Source organism: Ursus americanus, chromosome 10 (genome assembly GCF_024610735.1).
Source record: "Ursus americanus isolate L20-20 chromosome 10, mUrsAme1.1.p, whole genome shotgun sequence".
Taxonomy (NCBI): domain Eukaryota; kingdom Metazoa; phylum Chordata; class Mammalia; order Carnivora; family Ursidae; genus Ursus; species Ursus americanus.
This window is the reverse complement of record NC_142136.1, coordinates 306,233-332,621: the sequence shown is the minus strand read 5'-3', so window position 1 is coordinate 332,621 and position 26,389 is coordinate 306,233. Positions and strand designations below refer to the sequence as shown.

Here is a 26,389-nt window from a genome sequence, read left to right as displayed (position 1 = left end):
GACACCGGCGGCTCCCTCGGAAACCCCGCCCGTGCTCGGCTGCGAGCGTGCCCACGGGCTGTGCCGGTGGCCGGAGTGATGATGCAGTCAGAAACTCCGCCACGTCCCGTGGCCACACTGGGCAGCGAGAGGCCCCAGCCCTGAATAAACGCGGCCCTGACAGACAAGTGAAGAACCTCCGTGGGGCGGAGCTCTCCATGGCAGAAAGCCAAGAGAAAGTAGTGAAGGGACGAGGGAGGCAGAGAGCCACTGGGGACGGACGAGAGCCTACGGAGGAGCCCGAGGTGGACACAGCTCAGCGTGTCTCCCACGGTCACCGTGAGCCGTCCTGACAAGACGCGCTTGGGGGACGCACTCACCTCCATGGGATTCCTGGCAAAATGGGCACCTGAACCTCCCACCCGAATTGAGGGACGCCCACAAAATCTGGCCTGTGTGCTTCAAAAACACCAAGGCTGCAAACACAGGGAAAGGCCGAGGAACGTTCCAGATGAGGAACGCGGCAGAGAAGGTACCGTGTGGCGCTCGGCCGGGGACACACAACAGCTGCAAAGACCGCTGTCAGCACAGCCGGCGGGGTCTCAGCACGGACGGTTATCAGCAGCAAAGCCGCACCAGCGCTGGGGGTCCCGCCTTCGGCCGCCGTCCGGGCTCCGTACCAGAACGTCCTTGTTTTCAGGGAACACACTCAAGTATTTATGTGGTTCAGAAAAGCACGTGCGTGGAGAGAGACGAAGAGGTCGAATGAAGGAACACGTTCAGCAAATGGGACACAGGCAGACAGCCCGCAACTCTGGGCGAGGGAGCACGGGGGTCCTGTCCTGTGCTTGCAACTTCCCTGCACGTTCACAACCAGACCAAAATCAAGTTTCAGAGAAACCCCACAGGGCCCCCAGAGCTGGGCCCCCGGTCCCTGGAGCTGCCAGAACGCACCTTCTGGCAGATTCTCCGCCTCCAGCCGGCTCGCGAGCACCCAGGTGACGGGCTCGGTAGAGGAGCCGGGGTGGCGGGGCGCTGCTGGCGGCCCGAGAGCAGAAGAAGGAGAAGCCCCCGAAACACTCACGTTCTTCATCTTGAAGGACTCCTCCTCCAGTCCCTCCACGGCCAGAATGTTCTCGATGGGAATGCTGCACAGAGGCTGGTCTCCTGCCGCAGGGAGGGGTCTGTGAGGGGCGGGCAAGAGGCTCCCTGCCTGAGCGGGGGATGGGTGAGCCACACACAGGCCACTGGCAGGGGATGCCGGGGAACAGCCAGGCCTCACGCCGGGGAACAGCCAGGCCTCACGCCGCGCTCCCAGCAGGACCTGGTACTGGCTCCCGGTGACCCTGACGCCTCCAGCCCCATGCCGTCTCGAGGGCCCTGTCCCCACAGTTTACCTCCCTGCACGACATCACCGAGATCTAAGCCATATCAGATCTGGGAGGACACGGCCAACACAGGACCCCGACTCCCATGCCTGGAGCCCAGGGGCACAGGCCCACCTGCTCCCCACCCCACCCAGGCTGGCCGAAGGATGTCTCCCACACGCTCCTGTGGTAAGAAACTGCTCGCTCCACGGGACGCTTACTCTACGCTCTTCGCTTCACTCCAGAAAAGCAGGCGGTGACCCCATCAGGGCCCCAATCAAGGCTCTGGCCCCTCAGAATAAAGTGTGTGAATCAAGTAAAAAGCCAATTTTCCTTGTTACCTTTGCTTTTCTGGTAGGTAAACTCATGGTTGGTCAGGCGGAACCATCTTTTCTTAAAATTCTTCATCCCAAAACGTTTCCGTCCTTGTGCCCTCTTAATCATGAACCTGTTGTGAACAGGATATGTTCGTGGGTGAATGTCGGGGCTCGGGGCGTATCCAGCACCTTCCCCACACCACAGCCCAAAGTCCCATCTGTCCTGCCCAATATGGCCCACACGTTTTCAACATCTTATTTCATTTCCAAGTGATAGGGTTAAAAACCAAAAGGCAAAGGTCTCTACTTTTGAAAAGTTTAGCCCCTGTGCTGGGGTTAACTTTAAGTCACAAGTTGGCAACGACACTGGGTTCATCAGACCTCCGACAAAGCAGCCACCCCCTCCCCATCTCCCACCCTGGGAATACCAACAGGAGACGCCCGTAAGAATGGGGGCAGGCCCGCGGAGCCGTTGCAGGTGTGCTCCAGAAAACAAAGAGGGACTGGAGCAGGAGACGTTTCAGGGGTGGGGCACTGACAGAAGGAAGGAAGGTCTTGAACTCAGGCATGAGCGAGCCAACCAAGGGGTAGTTCAGCCTCCCCTTCCCCTCTCTCCCACGGACAGGTGTTTCTCCACTCACACAACCCGCAGGCCAGAGGCACAGGGCAAGGAAAGACAACACCACCATGTCTCAGACATGCCCTGTGTGCAGTCTTGTTGGATCTGAGACATGGACGAAGGCCATGCTTGTCCCAGGCCTGGACAGCCCCTAAAGGGTCTGGCTGCCTGTGAGTTGGGAGGCCAGCAGCCTGTGGGCAGAGACGTCCCAGTCCATGGCAGGGACGGCCAGGAGCACACCCCTGCATCTCTCCCACTGGCCGAGAAGCAGACTCAGGCCTTACCCTTCCTTAAGCAGGATAGGCTGCTCTATGCTCTTGGGGTCTCTTCTCCCGGAAGATGAGATCAGATCTAAAAACTAAAGTGGGAAAGACAGCAGACGGTTAAGGGGGAAATGGCACACTCGATTGTTCTTTCTCACGCAGAAACAGCAGAATGCTGTGTCTCTTTGTGACGCCAGAGGAGAGAGGAACCTGGGGAGTGTGGGTCCTTCTGTGAGAGCCAGGGGGTCCTGAGCGTGTCTCTACTGCAGCCGGGAAGCTTCCAGCCCGGACCCCAGCCTCCCCCCAGCCCCCCCCACCCCCGGAAGGTCTCCCTACACCCTCGGCTGCTGCTTCTCCTGGCTAGTAGGGTTCCGGTGACACCTGGAGGCCCACTTGCATGTCAACAGGTGACCCAAGAGTGCCTCTCTCCTGGAGTGAGAAGCAGCACGGCTCTCCTCCCAGGACACCCGCCCTCCTAACTCGACTTCCACGACCTGTCTGGATTCCCTCCATCAACCGACGTGTGCCCCCAGCTCCTCTCCCTTCCTCCCCTTCTGGGTCCTGGTTTTACGATTTCTGAGAGGTAAGTATGTGCAACTGTTTCTAAACACAAGAGAAAAAAATAAAGCTTAAGGATCCAGAAAAGATCCTCTCCATGTCCCGTGTCCCTGACTCCGGGTCTGGGCTGCCCCGCTCTGTGACTCGGGCGTTTGTGGGGGCCCCAGGAGTAGATGGCCACCAAGGACAAGGCAAGAGATCTGCAGAATAAACAGGCAGTACTCTACAGAGGGACAGCATGCCACCACTTCGGGAGAAGAGCTCCGTTGTGTCAGTTCTGAACAGGAGGGGGTGGAAGGGGCTCACAGCGCGCCGGGGTGCAGAGATCCCGGGACCGTGGACGGTGGTCACGGGCTGCGAAGGGAATGACGCTCTGAACTGTTTACGACGGTTAACGATCAGTTCTACGTTCTGTGAATTTTAACTCAATTTTCTAAAACAACAGTGGTTTCTTCGGAACAGCACGGGACACGGGGGCCGTCTGACGATTTTATTGATGTACATACTCACGTTTTTTACTGCATCAGCGTATTTCTGCTCATTGAAGAATTCATAAAATGCAGCCATGTAGGATTCCTTGAAGCTGGCCTAAAATGAAACAGGCCCTTTAACGAGAGTACAGGTCTCCCGGCTCACGGCCCCAGATGAACCATCTACAAGACTGCACGCATCGTGACCAGCCTCAGTGACGGTCACTGAGCAAGACGGAGATGCCAGGTGTAACTGCTGCCCCTGGGGTCCGCCCAGGCGCTGGGTTCCAGGCACCCTGATGAGGCGCTGCTTCTGTGACCTGGGGGGCTGGCGAGGGGCCCCCGGGGTGTGGACGTCAGAGCACAGCTCAGGAATGCACGGAGGGTTCAGAACGACCCTCCTGATGGCCTGCCTCAAGCGAGCACCGTCTTCAGGCTTAGGCCACTGGACTGTTTCTGGACGTGGGATGAGGGGGTTTGTGCAGACCTCGCATCCAGCCCGGACTCGCTCATCCGAGCCTGCAGCCGACAGAAACCGGCGTCGGTGGACAGAAGAGCGACCAGCTTGCTGCCGGCTGCCACATAGCCTTTACTTCACTGCGATCCACAGACAGCCAAGCGTTTCCCCCACGGGGGCTGCCTGTCGCCAGCAACTGGACCCACAGAGAACGGAATGGGCAGGGCTGGGCTGGGGGCTTCTGCAGGTCCAGGCGGAAGGGGAGGCCTCACTCCGCCAGATCGGCCCCAACCCTGTGCAGCCAGCCGTGGCCTTCCATCCCAGGGAACGTGCCCAGCTGTCCCCACGTCACCACCGCTACACGTAGTGCCCAATGTCCTCAAACCTGTGTGTCATGACCCGCGTCCTAGGGGCCGTGGGGCCTGGGGCAGACCCTCGGGGCCTGGGAAGGACGCAGCGTGCCGCAGGCTGCCCCTGGAGGAACACACGGTCCATCCCAGGCAGGAAGTCTGCCTCAGGCATGGACGTCCTCAGATGCTCACATCTGGGCCCCCGCGGTCTCTGAACCCCCCATGGGAGTGGACGCGTGAGCGGACCCTTTAGGAGCTGGTAACGCACCCCATGCTACTGTGATTGCCCCCTGCCAAAGGTCGGTCTGACGGGATTTCAAACCCACTCATTTATGACACAGATGAGGTTGTAAAATGCCGATGCTTGACTGCAACACAGCGAGCCGTGAGGGGAGCACGCACGCCCCCCATGTTGCTGAGGAGCCCTCTGGCCGAGGGCCCTGCCCTGCTGGGCACGTGTCGGCCCAAACACAGGAGAGGCTCTGGTCTGGCCGGGCGACTGCTGGGCCTGGGGGGGGGGGGGGGGCGGGACAACTCCACGGTGCCCCAGGTCACCCTCTTGCCTGTCAAGACCTCGGCGCTCCCTAGCGACAGTTGCTCTAGCAACGGGGACTTTTACTTTTGGCGGGGGCCCATGGCATCACTAACCCTTCTCTCCAGGGAAGACGCAGGATTTGGACTTTACTCCTCCCCGCTCCCCTTGCCTGGAACACAGTGGGATGAGTCTCCCGCTGGTTGGGGGGATGCTATTTCTTTACTGCTTATTAAGGGACATTCTCCTGCATGCTACCGGCTTGTGAGGTATTACCGTAAATCATCACCCCACAGTGAACCTGTGTTGAGTACGGGATTCACAAAGACAAACTCAGTCTCTGAGGAGAATTTGCCCCCAAACCAAACAGTCTCACAAAGCAAAGTTTCATAGCTCAGCAGGCAAAGAGGAGCTTGCAAGCTGCTAGAACATTCTCTCTACTAAGAGGTAGGTGGGGTTGCCATGTGGGTTTTATTGTTCCTCATCCTTATCACTGTGTTGAACCCACACTCTCTTGTGTGTTAAAAAGAGATGATTAAAATAAATGACTTACAGACTTTGACTTGGACAAGCTGCCAAGAGTCTGAATAGTCTTGGAGATAAGTGTCAGCGTCCTAGACGTCTGTGGGTCCTATCAGATGGGAAGAAAAATGCAAGTTTTGTTTCAGTTTTATGGAAATGTTGTGACTGAACCCAGAATTACACGGCCGACAAACGGGTGACATCACCTAAAAACCAACCCAGCACCGGTGTGCTGCCTGCAGGTGAACGTGGGATGGGGAGACGTCCCTCTAGGCTCCTCTGTTGCGCGAGCTCTGGGAGCTGCTCAACACGCACGCTCTCGGGCCTGGACCCCAGGGCTTCCCCAGGGCACCAGGGGGCCCGCAGGGCAGGGTGAGGAGAGTAGCTGCAAACAAGCCCCCGGCCCGACACGCACGAGGGGCATCTTCAAATGAGCAGCTTCCCTGCCCAGTTCTGAGTCCCCCAGCAGCCCTACCCGGGTGTCCTGCTTGCCCTTCACACGGCCTGGAGGTTTAATCTAAAACCAGGAAGATGGGAATGGGCCCCTTGAATCCCTGGACTTCCTGCCAAGCTCAGTCTCTGCTGGTGCGTCCCTCAGAGCCTGGCCCCGAGGGGCTCAGTAAGCATTTGTTGATTGAATATGTGGCTGAATGTACACAAGATCTTAAGGGTTCCATTTTTCCTAAGGTGGGGAGTGGGAAATCCTGGTCACAGCGCCCACCTGTGTTTAACAGACACAGCAAAGGTGCTAACCCTCCTTGTGGGTAAAGGGTTTCACCGCCCGGCCTCCCTCCCTCCTCCAGCAAGGTCGCCGCGCACGCGCCTGCAGGCCCGGGAAGGGGGTCTTCCAGTTCATGGGGTCACTTACTGTGTGGTGAGGCGTGAGCTGGAAGAGGTTGGGGGACAGGATGGCAGGAGCGAAAAACCTTAGGAAAATGAAGCTGCTCACAGCCGTGTACCTCACGTCCAGGTCATCTGTGGCCAGGACAGAGAGCCGGTCAACGGCCTTCCGGTGAGAGCGGGGAGCCGGGGGCCTGCCCTCAGTGCGCCGCCCCTGCTCGCGCTCCCCTTCGCCACCACCGACAGTTCAGCCCCTTCTGGGAGGGGGGCTGTAACAGACAGGACCTGGCTCGCCAGCTGGGCTGGGAGACTAACCCAAAGAGCGTCTGAGGGCTGGGTGCACTCGTGAACGGCCCCTCCCAGACACCAGGTGCTCTTCGGTGCTGGAAGGAGCCCATGTGCTCTGAAAGCAGGAGGTCCTGTCCACTGCCAGACAAGCTGAGAGGGGCCCCCGTGGGTGGGTGGGACGGGCCTCCTGTCAGGGCCCCAGGGACTGCTCTGGGGGCTCAAAGGTTCCCGGAGGCAGCAGGACACATCTGGGCTGACACACGGGCTCCTCGGGGAAGGATGGGGCAGGGCCGTGGATGGGGCTTGCTGGACAGCGCAGGGAGCCAGACAGCGCGGGGAGCCAGGCACCGCACTGCCCCTCCTCAGCCTGCATCCCGGTCCTCAGTTAACCTGACACCTGCCGCCGGGGGCAGGACACCTTTGTTTTGCCCGTGGGCAGATCTGCCACTGGCACAACTGAAAAGATGATTCATCCCCAGGATCCCTAAGTCCACAAAGAGCTCATCCTGTCTTTCTTGAAAATGCAGCAAGGCAGACTTGCATGACGTGGGCGCCAAGTATTGCCTCAACTTTCCCGTCAGAACCGCAAAGAACTGGAGAGCCCTGACTGGACTGGAGAGCCCCAAACTCACAGAAGTTAATGCTCCATCCCAAATACACCACTGTGACAAAACTCGGCCACCTGGCCTTCCCACCTGGGCCTGGGCTCACCGGGGGCAGCTGCCGGCAGGACCCAGAGCCCTGCCGGGCAGGAGAGGCATGCCGTGTGGGCACGGGCGTGGACCCAGTGGCGATAGCCAGAACCACGTCTGCACGGACTTGGAAACGTCCCTTCTCTGCTTTGAGGCGCCTGGCAGTGGGGACAGGGACCACCCAGCCAGGGGCCATGGACGTTTTCTGCAGCAAAGACTCACCCTGGAAGCGTTTGGCAGCCGCCTCGCGAAGAGAGAAGAAGATGTCACACATGACGGTGGGGCAGCTCACTCCCGACTTGGTGATGACGGTGAAGATACGGTCCACGTACTGCCGTAGGTTCTCCTGCAACGGGGTGTGGGTGGGTCACCCCACCGCCCGCTTGGATCGCTCTCTCCCCAGGTCGCCCTGCCGGCCACCGGAGCAGTCCGACCACACCGGGGACGGAGCAGCTGTGGACAGCCATGGCAGCCGCAGAGGCACTTCCCTCGACGTGCAGAGGGACCTCTCCAGTGGCAGAAGAGGTCACCAGGGCAAACCCCTGGAGCTCTCCACCACGCTGACCTCATTAACGGGTGCAGGGATGAAATTCCTGGAATGTACCTCCCTGACAGTGAGAACCTGTCTCTTTTCTTCAAAGGTGTGAAAAAGGCTTAACATGAATAAATCCTATGAAAGATTAAAACATGACGGTGACCTGTCCAACCAGGGAGTTTGGCTGTTTTAAAAAACCACCGTACTCCGGGAGGACACAGTGGACGCGGCCTGGGTTTGGGACCCATGTCTGTTGCAGCAGGAGGACAGACCAGGCTGGGAAGAAGCCAGGCCATGATCCAGTCCGGGGTGGGGAGGCTCCCGGTCTCCCCAGGAGAAGGGAAGACACAGGAGCTGAGCGTGCCAGGCCAGGAGTGGCACAAGTCTGCAGAAACGGGTCGAGAGCCGAGTGGTGGTGCCACTTCCCAGCAGCGGAAAGGGCTGGTCTTCCCACCGCAGGCTCCGGTGGACACTGCAGAGCACGTCCCAGTAGGGTCCCCACCCCAAATCCTAGAGAGACGCAGAACACCCAAGGTAGCCATGTGCCCAAATCCTGCAGATGGGCGACTGGCTCCGGACAAATCAGAATTCCTTACCATGTTGTTTTCCAGGTTCTCCCCATCTTTTAGCTTCACGGGGTCGATTTCACAGGATTTGTGGCTCTGGCATATCTGAAAGTGCGTTTAAGACAAGGAGTGAGGGACACAAACTCCAGGATCACAGGCAGGTGGAGGTCGGGGCATCGGGCTCTGGAGGGACGTCAGGAACCACGGCCATCCCCTGTGTGGCCACAGACACAGCCTCGGTCGGTGAGGAACGGGACTTTCTTGAAGACTGCTCCCGGTCCGTGCACGTGGGATCGGGTTTCATAAAGTTTAACAATGTGGTTACTTCCAAGTGCTGGCAGGTCTCTGCGTACGGACCAAACCAGAACGCAAGTTTAAACTTGCTCATGTTCCCACATTTGACGAAGTTGTTCTGGGGGAAATGCTACATGCTCAGGGGTCCCATTAGAGGTCAGGCAAGGAACTCAGAGCCATTGGGGGAGGAAGCGCGTGGTGCGTTCGGCTGTGCCTGCCGGAGCGTGGGCCGAAACAGAAGGGCCGCGCGTGCTCTAGAGAGAACGGTGCCTCACTGACTCAGGGGGACCCACGTCTGAAAGAAAGGGGTGTTCTCCGAAGAGCCAGTTTTCCTCTGCGTGTCCTCTGTCTTTAGCAGAATGAAGCATTTTCTAAAATAAGCATTTTTCAGTTTGAGCAAAGGAGGAAGATTCTGGAACACACGGAAGGTCCCTGTGGTGAGGCCGGGAAGGAGGTGGCACGGCACCCTGCAGTCAGGGCCCCCCCGGGGGCCGCACGCTCTGCACAGCTGCCTGCCACCCACGGCAGTGTCGTGCACTGCCGCACCGGGCCTGCAGGGGGCCCGGTGCGCCCTCTCCTGGGGGGCCGCAGGGCGGGGCCCCACACACCTCCTCTATGGTGGGCTTCAGGGTCACGTGCAGGTAGTGCATCCCGGCCAGCTTCATCGTCTCGTCAATGCACTTGGATGTCAACGAGTTTCCTCGGAAAATGGTGTTGGGGTCCCTGTAAAACAGTGAGCGAGGCGATTCCGTCTCAGACAGCCAAGTGTCGACGGAAGCAGAGCCCCCGCTTGAGCAGACGCCCCCTGGACGCAGATACGCTCCCCTGCGCAGTCTGCTTCCAGATGTTCCAGGAGGACAACGAGACCAAGCCGAGTGCTCCCCGACTGGGCATCCTGAACCCCCAGCCCTACTGTGCACAGCTGTCCGGACACTTCAGCAGAACGCCCACACACCCACGGCCCTGCCCCTTTGTGAGGCCTGGCTCTGCGCCAAGTTAATGCTTCTAAGGACCAAACCCGAGGTCAGCACCGGAAGTCCAGCAGGGAAGCAAACGTAACAGGATGGGCTTCCTGCCTTCTCTCAACTAGGGTGCGTTCTGGACCTTTCGGAACCAAGAGCTCCAGGGTCAGACTCTTCTTAGCACAACCCACCCCCACAAAGTGGGCACAGGTCCTGGGGCAGCATCTGCTGTGGGCCTAATACTGAAGCTGCCACCCTCAGACCACAAGGACTGGGCCCGCCCCCAAGGCAACCCCTTTCTTGCACTCACCCCTCGGGATTTCCGAGAGAAAAGGTGCATTTTTAAGAAACGGTGTGTCTCTGAAAGAAAAACTGAGCCCTGTCCCAGATCTGCACTCCGATCGGTGCCGAGGGAGACTTCTGCTACGCTGGGGTCCCCCAGACCTGCCCCAGCCCAGCCCCTCACCGCTGGGCGGTCACTAACACAGGCTGCAGCCCCTGGGGAGGTGGGGTCGTGGGCAGAGGCTGGGGCTCACTCACTGGGTCCTCTGGACCTCGGCGTTGGCAATGGCACTGATGAAGGGCACCACCCTGCCGTAATGCAGGAAGAACCGCACGAGCGGGACGGCTGCCTCCTGCTTCTCCCTGCAGACCTCACCCAGGACGTGCGCCGCGGATGCCGACACTGGCTGTGGGAAGGGAGGCACCATGGAACCCCAGTGTGAGCCCCCCAAGTCTGGGGTGGGCTGCAGACCCCCACTTCCCACCTGGCATGGTCAGTGGGTTGGTGGTGCCAGGTCACCACACCGGGGGCCCAGACTCCCACCCTGTCCTGTGGTGCCTCTCCCACCAAGGTAAGCAACAAACCATCTATTTCCTGAAATCCCCATCAAACCCTCCAATTTGCACACGTTCTGCAGGTACATTCTCGGAGGGCCCTCCCACCCAACTCCAAATCTAGCACTGGGGACGGGGACCTCAGGGTCACAGTCAAACAAGTCAGAAACTGAGGGCCTTGCTGGGTTGCCACAGGGCTCTAACTGAAGCTGGGGTGTGGAGGGTGGGGTGGGGGCTCTCACTCTCCCAGCAAAGGGAGATGTAGATATTTCTGGGCACAGAGTGGGCTTGGGGGACGATATGCAGGGGACAGTCACCCACGAGGAGCTGGCAGCCCAGATGCAAGGCCAGAGGTGGGCAGGCTCGGTGCCTTGTAGAGGACGGAGGTGGGCAGGTGGGGTGGGGGGCGGGGCAGGGGGGGAGCCAGACCGAGGCAGGGGACTGGGGGTGGGGCCTGGAGGGCCAGGGACTAGAGCTGGGGTCAGGAGCCTGGAGGTGGGCGGGGGTGGAGGGGTGGAGCTGGGGGCCGGAGTCCGGTGGAGAGCCGGGCTCTGCGGGCTGGGGGCAGAGCCGGTCGTGGAGGTCTGGCTCGCTCGCAGGTGTTTGCAGGTGGCCGAGGGCGCGTCAGGTGCACTGCGCACACAGGTACCTCCACGTCCGCAGACCTCAACAGCAGGTCCCGCAGCGGGCTGTAGTAGTCGGAGGAGAAGACGTGGTCCTCGGTGTACACCACGTTCAGCCGCAGGGACCCCAAGTCCCCCGGCTTCAGGCTCTTGCTGCCGTTGTCTCGGGGCTGAAGGAAGTACCTGGGCACAGGACACATGGAAAGGACGGGGTAAGGCGGCAGCACCTTCCAGGGTCTGGTTCCCTCCAGCACGTGCCTGCAGCAGCTGGTCGCCCGTCATGGGCTGTGCCGGGGTCTGAGGCAGGCCCCCAGAGCAATTCCCTGCACCCCGGGGTGTTCCCCACCTGACCCCCGCTGCAGGGTGTGTGGATGGGGGGTGTTTCTCAGGGGAGACGCCCCTGCAGGGTCCCAGTGTCGGGGCATGGTCAGTCATTCCCTACGGCACCCCCACAACACACAGGGTCCAGGTGCCAGAAGCCTTTTCAATGGGAGACCCCCTGCAGGATCTGTGCCCTGGGGCCCCCCCCACATTATGTTTCCACTAGGGCTGATTATACAGAGCCATAGACATAGAAGTTGAGGCGGGAAAGCAGGAAGGATGGAAGGAATAAGAGGATGAGAAGGGGGAGATGAGAAAGTAGTTAAGGGAAACCCCGCAGTAAAATCACGTATCCGTGGAGAGGACTACCGGACAACGGCTCGCAGTAAGAGCAAAGCTGCGTTAATTCTGATAAATGTGTGGTGGAGCTCCCGGCAGCAGAGGGATTGGTGACGTGTGCTGGCAGCCAGACAGACCAGAGTACGTGGCCACTCTCGGTGCTTTCTCACTGGACATTCTTAGGTCCCACCCCGTGTGGCCACGCAGGAACCCTGTGTGCTCGGAGCTGACGGGCCATGCAGCCTGAGATGGGATGTGGGCAGCTTGCTCTGGCTGAGGCACCTGGCCACCTGAGGTCCTGGGTGGACGTCCACTGGGCTGCCATGAGAATGTCCCATCTTGGTTACAGGGCTAGGAGTGCTCCCAGCAGGAACAGAACCCAGCTGGGGGCTATGCTGACAACGTCCTCACAGAATTAAAGACAAATTCCAGTGTCCCGGGGATAGTGAACTGACAGTAGGCCCAACACACAAAAACCCACCCCCATCGTGGATCTGTAGACGTGCAGGGCTCTGGTATGCGGCACAGGGCCTGTGACCACACCACGTCCCCATCTTGCGCCTGTTAAAGGAGATGCTTGTGTCTGTGCCATGCTACAAAGTGATTTACGAAATGATCCGGAAATAAAACAAAGGCGTGGGTAAGGCTGGAGGCAGAGCTCAAGGAGATTTGCCTGGAAAAACGCCTTTGCTTCCTTCCTCAGTGGTGACACCAGGGATGACGGGCCACGGGACAGGCCTGGTGTGGCAGGGCTCCCAGGAGTGCCAGTGGCCTGCGCTCCCTGCTCAGGCCCGATCTCAAAGCGGCGAGGCTCTCGTGGCCCTGCCCCATCTCTGTCAAGGCCCTCAGCCACCATTCTCGCCATCTCCCCTCCGCCCACCAAAATGGCAGCCATGCACCTCCTTGTGCTATTTCCCACCTGCAACCCCATCACCTCGCCAGAGCGAACTGGGACCACGTGTGAAACCACCGCAGGTGGCTAGCGGGAGCCGACCTGTGCCTCCTCATTCTGGCTGCTCAGCAGCAGCTCCGTCCGTCCGCCCACCAGGAGGGCATGGCGCCAGGAGCACAGCCACCTTACCAGGCTTCGTAGGAGCTGGACTGGCGGAGCACATTCAGCGGAACCCTTAGCTCTCCCAGAAACTCATCTCCAAATTTCAAGTTGCTGGCATTCCAGAGGTCAACTCTGAAAAACAGCCAACGGGACACAGATCTCCGTGAGGGACGGCCTAGGGAGGGCAGGTGGACAGCCGGCTCCTCGGCTTCCCCAGGAGTGTCTGGGGCGGGATGGAGCCCCACGGATCAGTCTCGGTCAGGAGCAACACCGATGGAGGACGTCTGAAATGTGAGGTCAACGCCGGACATGCCTCTGGCATGAAGACGGGTGTTTACCCGGGCCTCAGGGGCAGGGAGAGGAGCTGGAGGCCCCGTGTCAGGGTGAGGGGACTTCTGTCTCCTCAACAGCATGGGAAGAGAGCGCACTTGGGTGGAACTCTCACTGTTCCCTCTGATTTGGGGCCGTGGCGACGGTGCGTGTGTGACAGATGGGAGCATGGACGGAGGAATGGCGCTCCCTGTGCTAACAAGCAAACATCCATGCACCACACAGTAAACACCTCGACCAGAGCTCACGCTACGAGCTGAAAGTCTAAGACCAGTGCTCACCACACTTGGCGGTCAGGGGAAAATTCTAGAAGACCACGTCAGCCCTCTGTGGCCCCTGAGGTCCAAGCAGGAGCTGCAGGCACCGTGGAAGGTACGGGTGTACTACGGGAACACGGGTGCGTCAGGGACACGGCGGGGGGAACAGTGGCCCCGTGGCACTTTTAGAATAAAGAGAGTGGAAACTTTAATTCACCAAGCAACACCTTAGCAATAGGACCAAAAGCTGCCAGGCTGTCTTCTCTTCTTTTTAATAAGAGCAATACTTAAAAGCATTTTTGGTTTGTCTGCTTAAAATACAACAGCTGGGACTTCGCTCTCGAATTTAGAGCCCAGTCTCGTATAAACACTTCTATTTCTGAGCAAGAAAGGGGAGTCGTGTGTCTGAGGGGCAGCTGGTGCACAGCCAAACCTCCAGCATGGCCTCTGACTGCCACTGGGACTTCCAGACACTCAACCGGGGGTCCCCTTGACGCTGGTTCTTTGAAATGGAAGATTTAAACTCGAAACACATAAGGCCTGTGTGTGTGGAGGCCGGCCTCCCTCAGTGCTTGAAGCCACAAGAGGAACAAAGAAAGGGCCCTAGGGTCCCACACTGGGGGAAGGGAAGGGCCTCGGCCCATGCCCCACACCCGCCCCAGCTCTGTCCCCCGACAGAACACGTACAGTGTCCCAGTCAAGCCTCAGGTACCCCAGGAGCCCTTGAGCCCAGGAAACCAGACTGCAAAGCAGATCAGATCTGCAGGATTCCTCAGGGTCAGCCCCCGCCCAGGACGATGGGAGAGGATGCCCCCGCTTGGGGTCTGTCCCGGCCCCTTGTGCTGGGAGAGGCGCGGCTGGTGGGCGTGAGGCCCCCGCGAGGCTCCTGGGACTGACGTGGCTGGCCCTCCGGCGTGCTCTCCTACAGACCTGTGCGCGCTGAGGGCTTTACCGCAAGGACCCCAAAGTAGCAGGACCAGGTGCTAGGGGCCAGGCCAATGGGTGGACGGAGCCTCACACACACTGAGCAGCATAAAGCCACTGACCTCCCTTCTCAGAAGGTACCGCGAAGTGAACTCTGACACCACCTCTGTCCCTTGCATAAGTAAGCGTCCTCTCAGCCAGCCCCTGAATCTCTGGCAAGTTCGCGGCTCTCACTTCAAAGCACCTCCCCATGTCCTAGTATTGAAATTACCAGAAAACTGCAAATCCCCTTCTTTCGCTTCCCTTATGTTTAGAAACAAAACAAAAACAAACAGAAGAGGTGAGTCCAGACTGAGCGGCTGAGCAGGAGCCTTGAAACCCTGGTTCTCACTCACCGGATTTCAAGTTTGTCCACGTCCTCCTCCTCGAAGTCAAAGTGGGACTTTCGGCTGTAGCTGCAGGGTCTGGTCACCTGGAGGTGCAGACGGGAGGAAGCCTGTGGGCGCCACACCCCTGGCTGCTGAGCACCCCACATGCTGGCCATCCCCGGGCCCAGGGAAAAGCTGGGAGCCCCCGGAGCAGAGGTGGGGTCCCAGCTTGCAGGCATGTCTGGAGCCCCTTCTCCAGGGGGATGGTGGGTAGGGCTCGGCCTCATCAACCTCCCAACACCGCTGCCTCCCCACTCCAAGCACCTGGCTCGGCTCCCTCCCTCCTCAGCCCCAAAGCTCCAGCTGCCTCCCCTCCCGCCCTCCTCCCTGCTTGCTCCTCTCAGCACCTCCGCCCTTAGGGCATGTTGGCAGCCCGTGCTTCTACCGCGGAAGCAGGGCTCCCGCCCAGCCACCGCCTGGCTTGGCCCCAGCCTCATCCACCTTCAGCCGAGGCTTCTGAAGGCCCCTCAGAGCACCCACTAGCTCCCCTCGCCCAGCACACGGGAGTCTTTCTACAACCTGCACGCCCTGCCCCGTTCACCACTGGGCCTTTTCCTCACCCAGGCCCATGCTGGGAAGCCTGAAGGTGACTCTGAAATGCCACCTCCTCCAGGAAGTCCCCCAGAGCCTCCACCACCTAATGCAACTCACTGTCTGGCTTCTAGCATGGTGGGCCAGGGCTTCTGCGTGGTACCGAATGTGCCTACTGAGCAAAGGGAGATGGCTTTAATAGAACTTTAAATAACTTCTAGCCATTACCCTGGAGGAAATGGTTTGGAGACTACTTCCTGTTGAACTCCTGTAGGAGGCTGTCTGCTAGCCTGAAGCCAACCACTGGGACTCCAATGCCAAGGGCTTGGACTCAGGCTAAGTCAGAACTGCGGTGGTCGAGGCAGAAAGTGGTGCAGAGAACCTGACAAGGGGGTTTTAGGTGTCAAGCAGGGCTCAGCCCTTTGAGTCTAAGACCATAAACTTCAAACAGAAGCATGTTCCAAGGTCCTGTGGTCTAAGGCTGTGAGAAAGGCAAGTGTCAGGTGGGCCCTAACCAGCAGCACTGAGGGCCCATGTCTGGACCTTCCCTGGGATCCTGCAGGACGTAGTTCTGTGTTCAGCTCTTTCTGGGGCTTGTGAAATTAATCTAGTGAGTTGCGACCCACGTTTTTACAGAGTGAAATATTACTATATGACATAGAAAGTGGGTGTCGCTGTCCAGGTAGTCCACGTGACGGTGAAAAGCCCGTGCTTGACAGTGTGCTGTATTCAACACAGGCTCGGGAAGTGCTGACCTCAGCTATTCTAGCAGCAGGGACAAGAAAGGCGGGTGCTGCTTGCAGTGCAGAATGCGTATTAAAAACAGTTATTTACTCTCTGCTCCCGATTCCCTCCCTGCCTCTGGACCCTGGCATGAATCCCCCTTGAGAGGAGGCTGACCATACCAGCTTCCTGCCTGACCTCACATTTCTTGGAAACCAGTGTCCGCACCCGGCTATGAACTAAGCATGTCCTTCTGGGCGGGAGATGATGCTATGCCCTCTGCACTCCGACACACACCCCCTCCCTCAGCTGCCCATGAACCCTCACTGCTGACCTCTGGCCTTCTAGAAACCCCAGTCAGAAGACGTCCAGGTTCTCTGCATGTGAGCTCCTTGGTTCATTTTCCAAAACTGCCCCTTCTCACACCAACCTCAGCCTACATCTAGACGCGCACTCCGCTTCAGCCTCACGATGCCCTTCCCAGACTCTCCTCAGGCGTCACCATTCTGGGAGCACTTGTGCTATTCCACCAGGCAGGACTGGTGCCTGCTGGCTTGCTGGTCCTCAAGGCCACTGACGTAGCAGTCACTTGGCCAAGTGCATAGTCCCGTCCTGCCACGCTTCTCTGCTTGGTGGCAAACTCAGGAAGACAGGACTAGAGCTTTATTCATCCTTGCAACCCAGACCTGGTGCACAGGAGGCCTTCGAGAAAACTTCACAGGTGGGAAGAACATCGGCCTGAACATACCACCTACGGGTCAGGTTTAAACCAAGCAGCTGCGTCTGCCCACTGTTCTGTTCGACGGTCTTCAGCCCTCGTGCCTCCCACCTCACCAATTTCAGGGGTTCACAATGCTGAGAGGCAGTCAGGGGGATCTCTGTGTTCAAATGCATTTCCTCTTTTGCTTCAAAACCCCTCACTATTTCTGGTGAAACAAGCCTTCCTCCACTGCTCAGGGAAGACTGAGTGAAGCAAGCAAAAACCAAAAAAAAACCAAACCAATCGAACAATAAAAAAAACACACCCAAATCCTGATAATTTGGGAATATAACTTATTAGCATTCAACTCAAAACCAAGGAAGCAACAAATGGCCTTTCTTTCCAGGGGCAGGAGGAAAGTTCCTGGGAACTCAACCGATGCGGCAGGGTGGGAGGGGGGCATCGGGTGCGGGGAGGTCATTCCAGAACTTACAGGGGGAGCCAGTGCCCGAGGCCCCCCGGAGCCATATTTTCCCCAAAGGGTCTCAACGTGACATTCATGCCACTAAAACACCAACCTCAAAATAAAACACTTCATCAAACTGGGGGTTGTTGGTCTTCTTCTTCACTTTGGTCTTCTTTGCTTCCGATCTGTGATCAAGGAGGAGGGTTAAGATTCAAACCAACGCTGCTGACAACAAACCCTTCCGCCTGAAGGCCGAGCGATCAAATGCACGAGTAACTTACGGCCTTTACTTATAAATATTTCTGTTTGTCTCCATCCCAGATGGTATGCAAATCAGGAACCTTTCCTGAGCCAAAAATGCCCAATGTGGCGAACACAGGGATTTTTTTACAGAGCCATTTTAGGGCAACAGAGGGAACGGGAGTAAGTCAGAGCGACACTTCCCACCGCACAGCCTACCCTGCATTTTTCTGGGATCCTCAGCATCGTCACGGCTGGCCAATACTCACCGTCGAGGCCCGGAGGCTGCGGGCAGGTGCGGGCAGGGTACTTGCCTGTATGGTCCTGCTAGCGTCACAGTCGCGTAAGGGTCACACTGCCCATTCACGATGGGGAGGCCTTGGCACTCGAGGATGCTGAGGAGAGAGGCGGGGGTGTCAGGAGCGGGAGGTGAGGGGTCCCCAGGCAGTGTCGCAAGACTGCTCTGAGGTCACAGAGGGCAGCTGTCTCAACAGCCTGGGCCAAGAGCCATGAGTTCTGGGTGGTGCTGGTCACCCACTGCCCAGAAGCTCCTGTCTAATCGACAGTGATGGGCGCACCGATTAGCAATCAGAGGACATCTGCGGGCAAGAGACTCGAGTGCTGCATTCAGGACAAAGCTGTCTTAGCTGAGGAGGTGCCTTCACTTCCTGGGAGCCAACCGCAGTTCAAGAGCTTTCCGGGACTCATGAATGTACCTCTCCAACGGCTGACAACGGAGGTGCTACGGCAAAGCCATGTCACAGGAGGAAAAACGGGGGCCCCAACAACGGAGAGGGCTTGCAGATCTAGCCTGTGCACGACCTCCATGTCACGCATGCCTCCCGGCAGCAGAAGACACCCCAGTGTCAGGCTTTCCTCAAGCCCGATCCCTCCTACAGGTCCTGGTACGACCGTCCTGGCTCCCGGTTTGCTTTCACTTCTGGAGCACAGCTGGTTGGACAAGTTCTGGGACCACCGTTGCAGTAACCCTGGCGTCTCTGTCATCCCTGGGTATGCTCCTGCGGACTGCTCCTTCTCCAGGTTGTGGCTCACATCATCCTGTTCCTGGCACGCCGATTTTGAGTGTGTGCGGATGTTACGAATTTCAGGTTGCTGGTGTCCAGATGAGTTGCCTTCTGAAGAACAGAGCTGATCGGTGGTGAAGGGTCTCTCGGTGCAGACCGATCAGGGCAATTCTCATCTGACGCTTTGTCGGGGGGGGGGGGTGCCAGCCGCCTCTGTCCAGGGACGGTTTGGCCCCACTGCATAGGTGTGGCCCTCCCAGAGTCTGCGCTGAGCCCACAGCGGGAGCAACGATCGCCACTGGGCTGGCGGAGAGTCAAATGCCTCCCAGCCCCACACGAGCCCCCTCAACCACAGCCCCATGCTCTGCCCAAACCCGTGGCGCTGGCTATATTCACACAGGCTTGCGGAGCGCTGGGAAGACCTCTCCTCTCCAGAACACACCTGCAGCGAACTCAGACCCCCAGCTGCAATCTCTGTCTCCCCATCCACCTCCAGGCTCCCCCTGGGACACCTCCTGCCCCTCGCCACCCACACACCTGCAGGACACGACCAGGACAACAGCAGCTCCTCTGTCTGCTTCCCTTACTTGGGGTCACAGAGTTAAAATGCCAGTTGCCCAACATCCAAAATGTTCCACTCCCCTAGCACCCAGCTCCCTAGTTGTCTGTGGTGGGACAGGGGGTCCGGGTCCCAGGGTTCCATCGTGGCAGGACAGTCCCACTCTCAACGAGGAACATCAGTTTGGCTATAGAGATGTGCGATCCCTTTCCCCGAATACCTGAATGCTCAGTTTCTCCTGGCCACTGGGGAGTCCGCAACAACCGGGTTCTCTCACTCCTTCCTAAGCCAAGCGATCTTTTGCCCCCTCAGGGAGTTAGCTTCTAACACCAACCAGAATATTTCTTTCTGGTTGAGGGGTTTGTTTCCTTCATTTCTCCTTCATGGTGCTTACAGCCCTTCGAGGTGCTGCCATGCTGGGCCCCACAATGTTAGCCTTCCCTGATATTTTCAACTCTTTACTCTTACTCTACTTTATGAAATATTTCTGGGTTTCTCTCCTAGATTATTGACTCGGTCTTTGGTTATCTTCTTCCCTTTATTAACTCATTATTAAAGAAATATTTATTCGTCCATTATATCATCATGAAACAAATATTTGTTGAGATCTTATCCGTGGCAGACACATTTCCAGGAATGTGGGGAAGCTCAGGTGTGCTCGGCCGGCACAGCAGCGAACAGCACGACAGTAAACATGTACCATGAAATTGTCACATGCGGCAATGCAGAGGAGAAAAGAAACTAGGAACAATGGAGAAACACAAGTTGGGGGTCGACCTGTTGGGTGCCTGGAAGCCTCTGGGAGACAGTGGCTGTGGTCTGAAGGACAAGAGAGTTGGGGAGATAGAGGACCCCAGAGGGCAGCAGCTCTGGGATGGTGGGCAAACAGCTTGCTCAGATGTGCAGGGGGGCCCACGCCCTCTCCCTGAGCAATGACCCCAGCTCCATGCAAACACGTTTTTATTACACTCACTTGTTGATCAAGAAGAAGGGTTAGACGGTAACTGTGCCACATCTCAGATCCTCAGAGATGATGGGTTTCACACTGTGAGGCTGGCCCAAGCCCGTGCTAACTTTTGAGAGGCCAGGGCATGAGGGGAGGACCCGTACAAATAACCACGTATGATTCTGGACAAACGCCAGCATAGATGCCACTACCCCAACGTGACACAAGGAGATGATGTGCAGAGAAAGTCAGGATGCGCAGGGTGTCACGTGTCTGGGGGAGGTTCTGCTAGCTCTGGATGCCACGATTTGGGTCCAGAGCCCTCTGCATCACAGGTGGAGTGGCCACTGTGTCCTCTTCCATCCTGGAAGTCCCAAGTGCACACAACAGACTGGGCTCTAAGAAAGAGAGTGGTAAAATACAAGCACGACTGCCACATTAGAGGAAAACTTGTAGCCGAAAACATCCACGTCAAAGAAGGAGAAAAGATCACAAATCAATAACCTCAACTTCCACCTTAAGAAACCAGAACAAGACGAGCGAGAAGCCCACACAGGCAGAAAGAAGGGAACCGTACAGATAATGAAACAGAGAACAAACAAGACAGAACAAGTGGGGCCTCTGGGAAGGTCCGCAGACTCAACGCACCTGTGGTCAGGCTGACCGAGGGACAGAAGACTCAGATTACTAAAATCAGGAATGGAAGGCGACATTTCTAATGATCTTACAGAAACAAAGCCATTTTTTAAAAAGATTACAGAAGAGCTGACCGAGTGGACAGACTGGCAGGGGCTGGAAGGGCTCGTACTGCTAATCCCCCAAACTGTTCTACAGCTTCAGTACAGTGGCTGTCAAAATGCGGCTGCTGTTTTTGCAGAAATTAACATGTTGATCCTAAAACTCATATGGAAGTGAAAAGAGCTCAGGATAGCCGAAGAGTCACAAAAGGAGGACCAGGATAGAAGACTCACACTTCCTGATTTCAGAACCTACCCCAAATCTGAAGTTGGCCGAGACCGTGTGGTACCAGCACGGGGACGGGCACACAGGGCAATGGAACGGAACCGAGCCCACGCATCAGTCCACCCATTTATTAGAGTCCAGGGACAATTCGCTGGGAGAGAATGGACTTCTCCACAAATGGTGCCGAGACAACCGGACAGTTAAAAGGAAAGGAATCCATGCTGACCCCTACCTAACACCACACGTAAAAAAATTAATTCCAAATGTACTGAGGTCCTAAAGGTGAGAACTAAAACTGTAGAAATGTTAGAAGGAAAACACAGCTGTCGATCTTCACGATCTCAGATTAGGAAAAGATTTCTTAGAAATCTACCTAACACACAGGAAACAACAGGTGAAGTAGATTAGGGTTTTAAGACTCTTGTATTACAAAAGACGTAATCAAGAAAGTGAAGACAACAGAATAACAGAAAATGTTTTCAAGTCCTACACTTGACAACAGTCTCGTATCCAGAATATATGGAAAATTCTTATAAATTAATAATAAAGTACTAACAACCCAATTAAAAAATCAATAAAGGACTTGAACAGACATTTCTTCAGAGAAGATACAGAGCCGGCCAACAAGGACAGGAAAGCATGGTCAACACCATTTAGGGAAATGTGAATCAATGCCACTTCGCACCCACTAGGAGGCTGCAGAAACACACGGCAAGGATCTGGGGTGAGTGAGGACGTGGAGGAACAGGAGCCGTCACACGCTGCCGGCCCTGTGAATGGGGCCGCCACCGTGAGAAACACTCGGGCGTTTTCTTGAAAACTTAAACAGAGCTGAGATAGACACACTACTCTCCTCCTGCGTTACGTACCCAAGTGAAACGAAAGCAAGCCTGTACAGACATGCGTACGAGAACGTTCACAGCAGCAGTGCTCACAATGGCCAAAACGTGGGACCCACCCCACGTCTATCAGTGGATGATGGATAAGGAAACGTGGCGTACCCACAAATGGACGTTATTCAGCCTTTAACAGGATGGGCTCTCCGACACCCGCCGCGGCGTGGACGAACCTCGAAGACGCCACGCTCGGTGAGACGCCAGTCACAAGGAGCCACATGTCATGTGATTCCATGTAGACAAAACATGCAGAACAGGCAAATCCACAGAAGTAGACCAGTGCTTGCCAGGGGCCGGGGGGGGGGGCGATGGGGTACGACGGGGCGCAGGATTTCCTTTTCAGGGTGATGAAGTGTTCTGGGACTGGACAGTGCTTGGTGGTGATGGTTGCACAACCTTGTGAAGGTACTCAAGTGTACACTTTAAAACGTTGAATTTTATGGTATGTGAAAGATATTTTTTAGTGAAGAAAAATGGACGGGGAGGCAGGGTGAAGATAGAAAAGCCTGTCAGACACTTCTGACTCCCTTGACTGGAGGACACGAGCCCTGTGGGACTCTGTGGCACCCCCACTCTTTCTTCCTCACTGCATCGCAATGGCGGACCCGTCTGCCCTGGGATCCTGAGCGAAGTGTACTTGCGTGTGTGACAGTGTGTGCCAATGGGTGCGCAGCTGTCACCAGTGTGTATACTAGCACTGTGCTGGCGTGTACGAGTGTGTGCTAGCGTGCGTATGAGTGTAATAGCGTGTGTTGCGTGCATACTAGCACTGTGCTCGCGTGTATGAGTGTGTAATAGCGTGTGTTGTGTGCATACTAGCACTGTGCTAGCATGTACGAGTGTGTGCTAGCATGCATACGAGTGCGTGCTAGCGTGTACGAGTGTGTAATAGCGTGTGTTGTGTGCATACTAGCACTGTGCTAGCGTGTACGAGTGTGTGCTAGCGTGCGTACGAGTGTGTGCTAGCGTGTGTACAAGTGTGTGCTAGTGTGCGTACTAGTGTGTGCTAGCGTGTACGAGTGCATGCTAGCGTGTGTACGTCTGTGCTAGCGTGCATACTAGCACTGTGCTAGCGTGTACGAGTGTGTGCTAGCATGTGTAGGAGTGTGTGCTAGCATGCATACTAGTGCGTGCTAGGGTGTGTACGAGTGTGTCCTAGTGTGCATAGTAGCACTGTGCTAGCGTTTACGCTAGTGTGCGTATGAGTGTGTGCTAGCGTGCGTACTAGTGTGTGCTAGCGTGTGTACGAGTGTGTGCTAGCGTGCGTACGTGTGCTAGCATGCATACTAGCACTGTGCTAGCGTGTACGAGTGTGCCAGCGTGCGTGAGAGTGTGTGCTAGCGTGCATACGAGTGTGCTAGCCGTGCGTATGAGTGTGTAATAGCATGCATACTAGCACTGTGCTAGCGTGTACGAGTGTGTGCTAGCGTGCGTACGAGTGTGTGCTAGCATGCATACTAGACTGTGCTAGTGTGTACTAGTATGTAGTAGTGTGTGTATTAGCGTGTACTAGGCATGTACGTGTGTGCTGGTACAGGTACTAGTATATGCTGGTGTGTACTAGGTGTGCTAACGTATCAGTAATATGTACAAGTATATACTAGTGTGTATATTGGTGTGAAGTCATGCATGCCAGCATGTGCTAACATGTGTGCTAGCATGCATGCTAGCATGTGTACTAGTGTGTGCTAGCATGTTACTAGTGTGTGACGAGTGTGCATAGTAGTGTGTGTGCTAGTGTGTGTGTGCTAGCGTGTGTACTAGTATGCACTAGGAAGAAGCAAGAGGGATTCCACCACAAAGATGCAGGAACCAAGCAAATCCCTGGTGCTTTAACTAAGGAGACTTCCACAGGGAAGTGTCTAAGGATCTTCCATGGTTGGCGGGGACTCTAGGGGCGGGTGGAGACAGGTGGGGATAGGTGGGGATGGCATGGTCGGGGGGGGGACGACAGTGTGGACGGCAGGGACTCTGGGGGTGGGTGGTGACGGCATGTAAGGTGGGGACTCTGGAGGTAGGTGGGGACAGTGTGAACGGCAGGGACTCTGGAGGTGGGTGGGGACAGTGTGAACGGCAGGGACTCTGGAGGTGGGTGGGGACAGTGTGAACGGCGGGGACTCTGGGGGTGGGTGGGGACGGCAGGGACGGTGGGGGCTCTGGGGGCAGGTGGAGACAGGTGGGGATAGGTGGGGATGCCAGGGTGGGTAGCTGTGATCTATCAGTCTCTTGCTCTGGGCACCACACTTGTGGTCCTCTCATCAGGACCACTGCTACTCCCGGACAAATGGTTCACATCCGCCCTCCATCATGCAGATCTGTGGCTGGACGGGGTGGCTCTCAGGACAGGGATCCTGGCCCCCCTCTCCTGCATACACCCGCCTTAGTTCTCTGCCCAGCCTGGCCCACTCTGTCTCCCCACCGCTAAAGCACACTCCTTATTCCACGTAAGGCTGCCTTTCAAAAGCCTGAGGTTGTTCTGGAACAAGGGACAGACCTATAAATAAACAAGAACACGGGCAACCCCTCCTCACTGCTACAGGGTCTGAGAGCGCAGCAACTATTTTGAGAAGAATGGGAGCACTGAGGGAACGAAGGACAAAGCTCCCTGTGTCCTACGCAGCACCCACGCTCTACCGCGTCCTATGCACGTTCCTACACGTGTCCTCCTGCCACAGCCCCGCAGCCTGAACAGGCCGAGGCCATCTTCAGCCAACAGACAATGAATTCCAACAGCACTGTGGGCAGCGGGGCAGGGCCCTCCGGGGGTGGCGGACAGTGGCAGACACTCCTTGCACGCCCCCTCCCCCCGGCTCTGCGACGGGACAGAGGGAGCACAACCTACAGCGGAGCTTGGAGTCTGAGCCCAAGAAAAGGGCATCACCGGATCCACTGAAGCCCTGCTTGCCAGAGACGGTGAAGAGATGAATTTGGGAAAGCGTCTCTCCGAAGATGAAGAAAGCTGGAGCGTCTGGTCTCTCTCATGGGTCCCTTAATGCCAGAGGACTTGTTCCTGCACACCTTCGCTCCTCTTCTCAGGAGTCCCTCCTGACCGCCCTTCACTCAGGAACGACCCGATTCTCCAAACAGCAGGCCAGAGCGGGAGGGACCAGTGTGCACCAGACAGCCGCCCACAGGGTCCCCAACAGCTACAAGTATTGTTGGTAAAGACACATGTGGGGCCCACAGGGCAGGCAGCGAGAGAACGGGGTCCAGTGGGGTGTGCGCACCCTGAGGCCTCGCTGGGGTCAGAGGGCAAGGACCCTGCACCCATGTGCGAGCTTGTGCATGTGTCCAGGCGTCTGACAGTCCTCAGCCTCCTCCAGAAGATCTATGGGATCCGTGACCCTAAATGTTGAGACTGCGCCACACGGTATGGAGACCACGTTCAGACGTGTGCACAGACGTTCACACTCACCGAGTGTGACAGGTACAAGGAGCTCTGGATTCGGGTGGGTGGTCTGAGTGCAGGCCGTAGGTCTGCCGACCGGCCTCGCACACACCACCACACAGTTCCCTCATACGTATCGCCCGGGCCCAGACAGCACGTCTGTCTAAACGTCTCCCTGACGTGGCTACCTGCAAAAGCCAACTGTGCTACCTCTGGGGTGAACCTGGGCTTTAATGACGATATGAAGAAGAATGTGCCAGAACCTCTAGAAACTGTGTCGTCGTGCGGAATCACCGACTCTGGGAATTATGATTCGCGTGTCTGAAACACAACCACCGCCCCACTCCCTGCGCTCAGGGTTACTACTCCCGGGAAGACCAGCCGTCTGTGTCTTACCGCGTGGCCAGCTTGTGGCAGACGACGCCCGTGTCGGTGATGACCTCACTCAGCCTCAGCTCCAGGTGGACTTTGCCCTGAAAGGCACGAGAACAGAGGGTCACCAGGGGACGGCCACACGCAGGGGAGTGCTCCCATCCTCTCTGCTCACCCACGTGAAGCCTGACCCCACGTGGCATCACAGCGCTTCCCCCACCCCCCCTCAGGTCCCAGGGACCAGGAGAGGGCATGGCTCCCCCAGACCGCTGTTTCAGAAGAAAGAGGTCAAACAGCACAAGAAAAGGTACACGTCTGCTTGCTTGCTTTAGGCTGTGTCCCTTCATCCGACACCTGAGCCCTCATGCAGGCATGGGCAACTCTGCCCCACGGTCTCAGTGCTTCTGTGTGTGTGAGGCCTGGATGCCAGCCAGGGGGTCTCAGTCCTGCGCCCCAGGCAGGAAGTTAATGCTCATGGACGCTTCTAAGGAGAGGGGAGCAGAGACGGCTGAAATTTCGAGAACACGACCAGTGCTGTGTTTCTGCCTGCGTCGGCGTCTGCCTCGGCGCAAACGTCACATCAGCTGGAGGACCCAACCAGGTTACCATCAGGGGTCAGGGGTTGGGGGGGCAGAGAGGGGCTTCAAAGAAGAGGAGCCTGCTCCCTGAGGAACATCCAACAGCGGCAGGTGTGACGCACTGGCACGTTTATATGAGAACACACTACAGTGGGAAGACTAACTCTCTTTTTAAGTAGGCTCAGCCCAGCATGGAGCCCAATGCGGGGCTTGAACTCACGACCCCGAGATCAAGACCTGAGCTGAGATCAAGAGTCAGACACTCCACCGACTGAGCC

The 26,389-nt window shown here is 57.1% G+C and overlaps 1 protein-coding gene across 1 annotated transcript in view; it reads right to left on the bottom strand.

Moving 5' to 3' along the window:
- Window positions 1-26,389, bottom strand: part of RASA3 (RAS p21 protein activator 3) — a 107,335-nt gene that overhangs the window by 12,363 nt on the left and 68,583 nt on the right. Inside the window, exons 5-20 of the mRNA XM_045772893.2 lie at window positions 25,558-25,634; window positions 17,699-17,779; window positions 17,257-17,329; window positions 14,692-14,768; window positions 12,813-12,917; window positions 11,098-11,254; window positions 10,152-10,300; window positions 9,258-9,372; window positions 8,386-8,460; window positions 7,477-7,600; window positions 6,303-6,409; window positions 5,466-5,543; window positions 3,614-3,691; window positions 2,567-2,640; window positions 1,688-1,794; window positions 1,064-1,146 (exon numbers count right to left, since the gene is read on the bottom strand). Of these exons, the coding sequence (XP_045628849.1) occupies window positions 1,064-1,146; window positions 1,688-1,794; window positions 2,567-2,640; window positions 3,614-3,691; window positions 5,466-5,543; window positions 6,303-6,409; window positions 7,477-7,600; window positions 8,386-8,460; window positions 9,258-9,372; window positions 10,152-10,300; window positions 11,098-11,254; window positions 12,813-12,917; window positions 14,692-14,768; window positions 17,257-17,329; window positions 17,699-17,779; window positions 25,558-25,634 (1,560 nt within the window). The remainder of the gene's footprint in view (window positions 1-1,063; window positions 1,147-1,687; window positions 1,795-2,566; window positions 2,641-3,613; window positions 3,692-5,465; window positions 5,544-6,302; window positions 6,410-7,476; window positions 7,601-8,385; window positions 8,461-9,257; window positions 9,373-10,151; window positions 10,301-11,097; window positions 11,255-12,812; window positions 12,918-14,691; window positions 14,769-17,256; window positions 17,330-17,698; window positions 17,780-25,557; window positions 25,635-26,389) is intronic.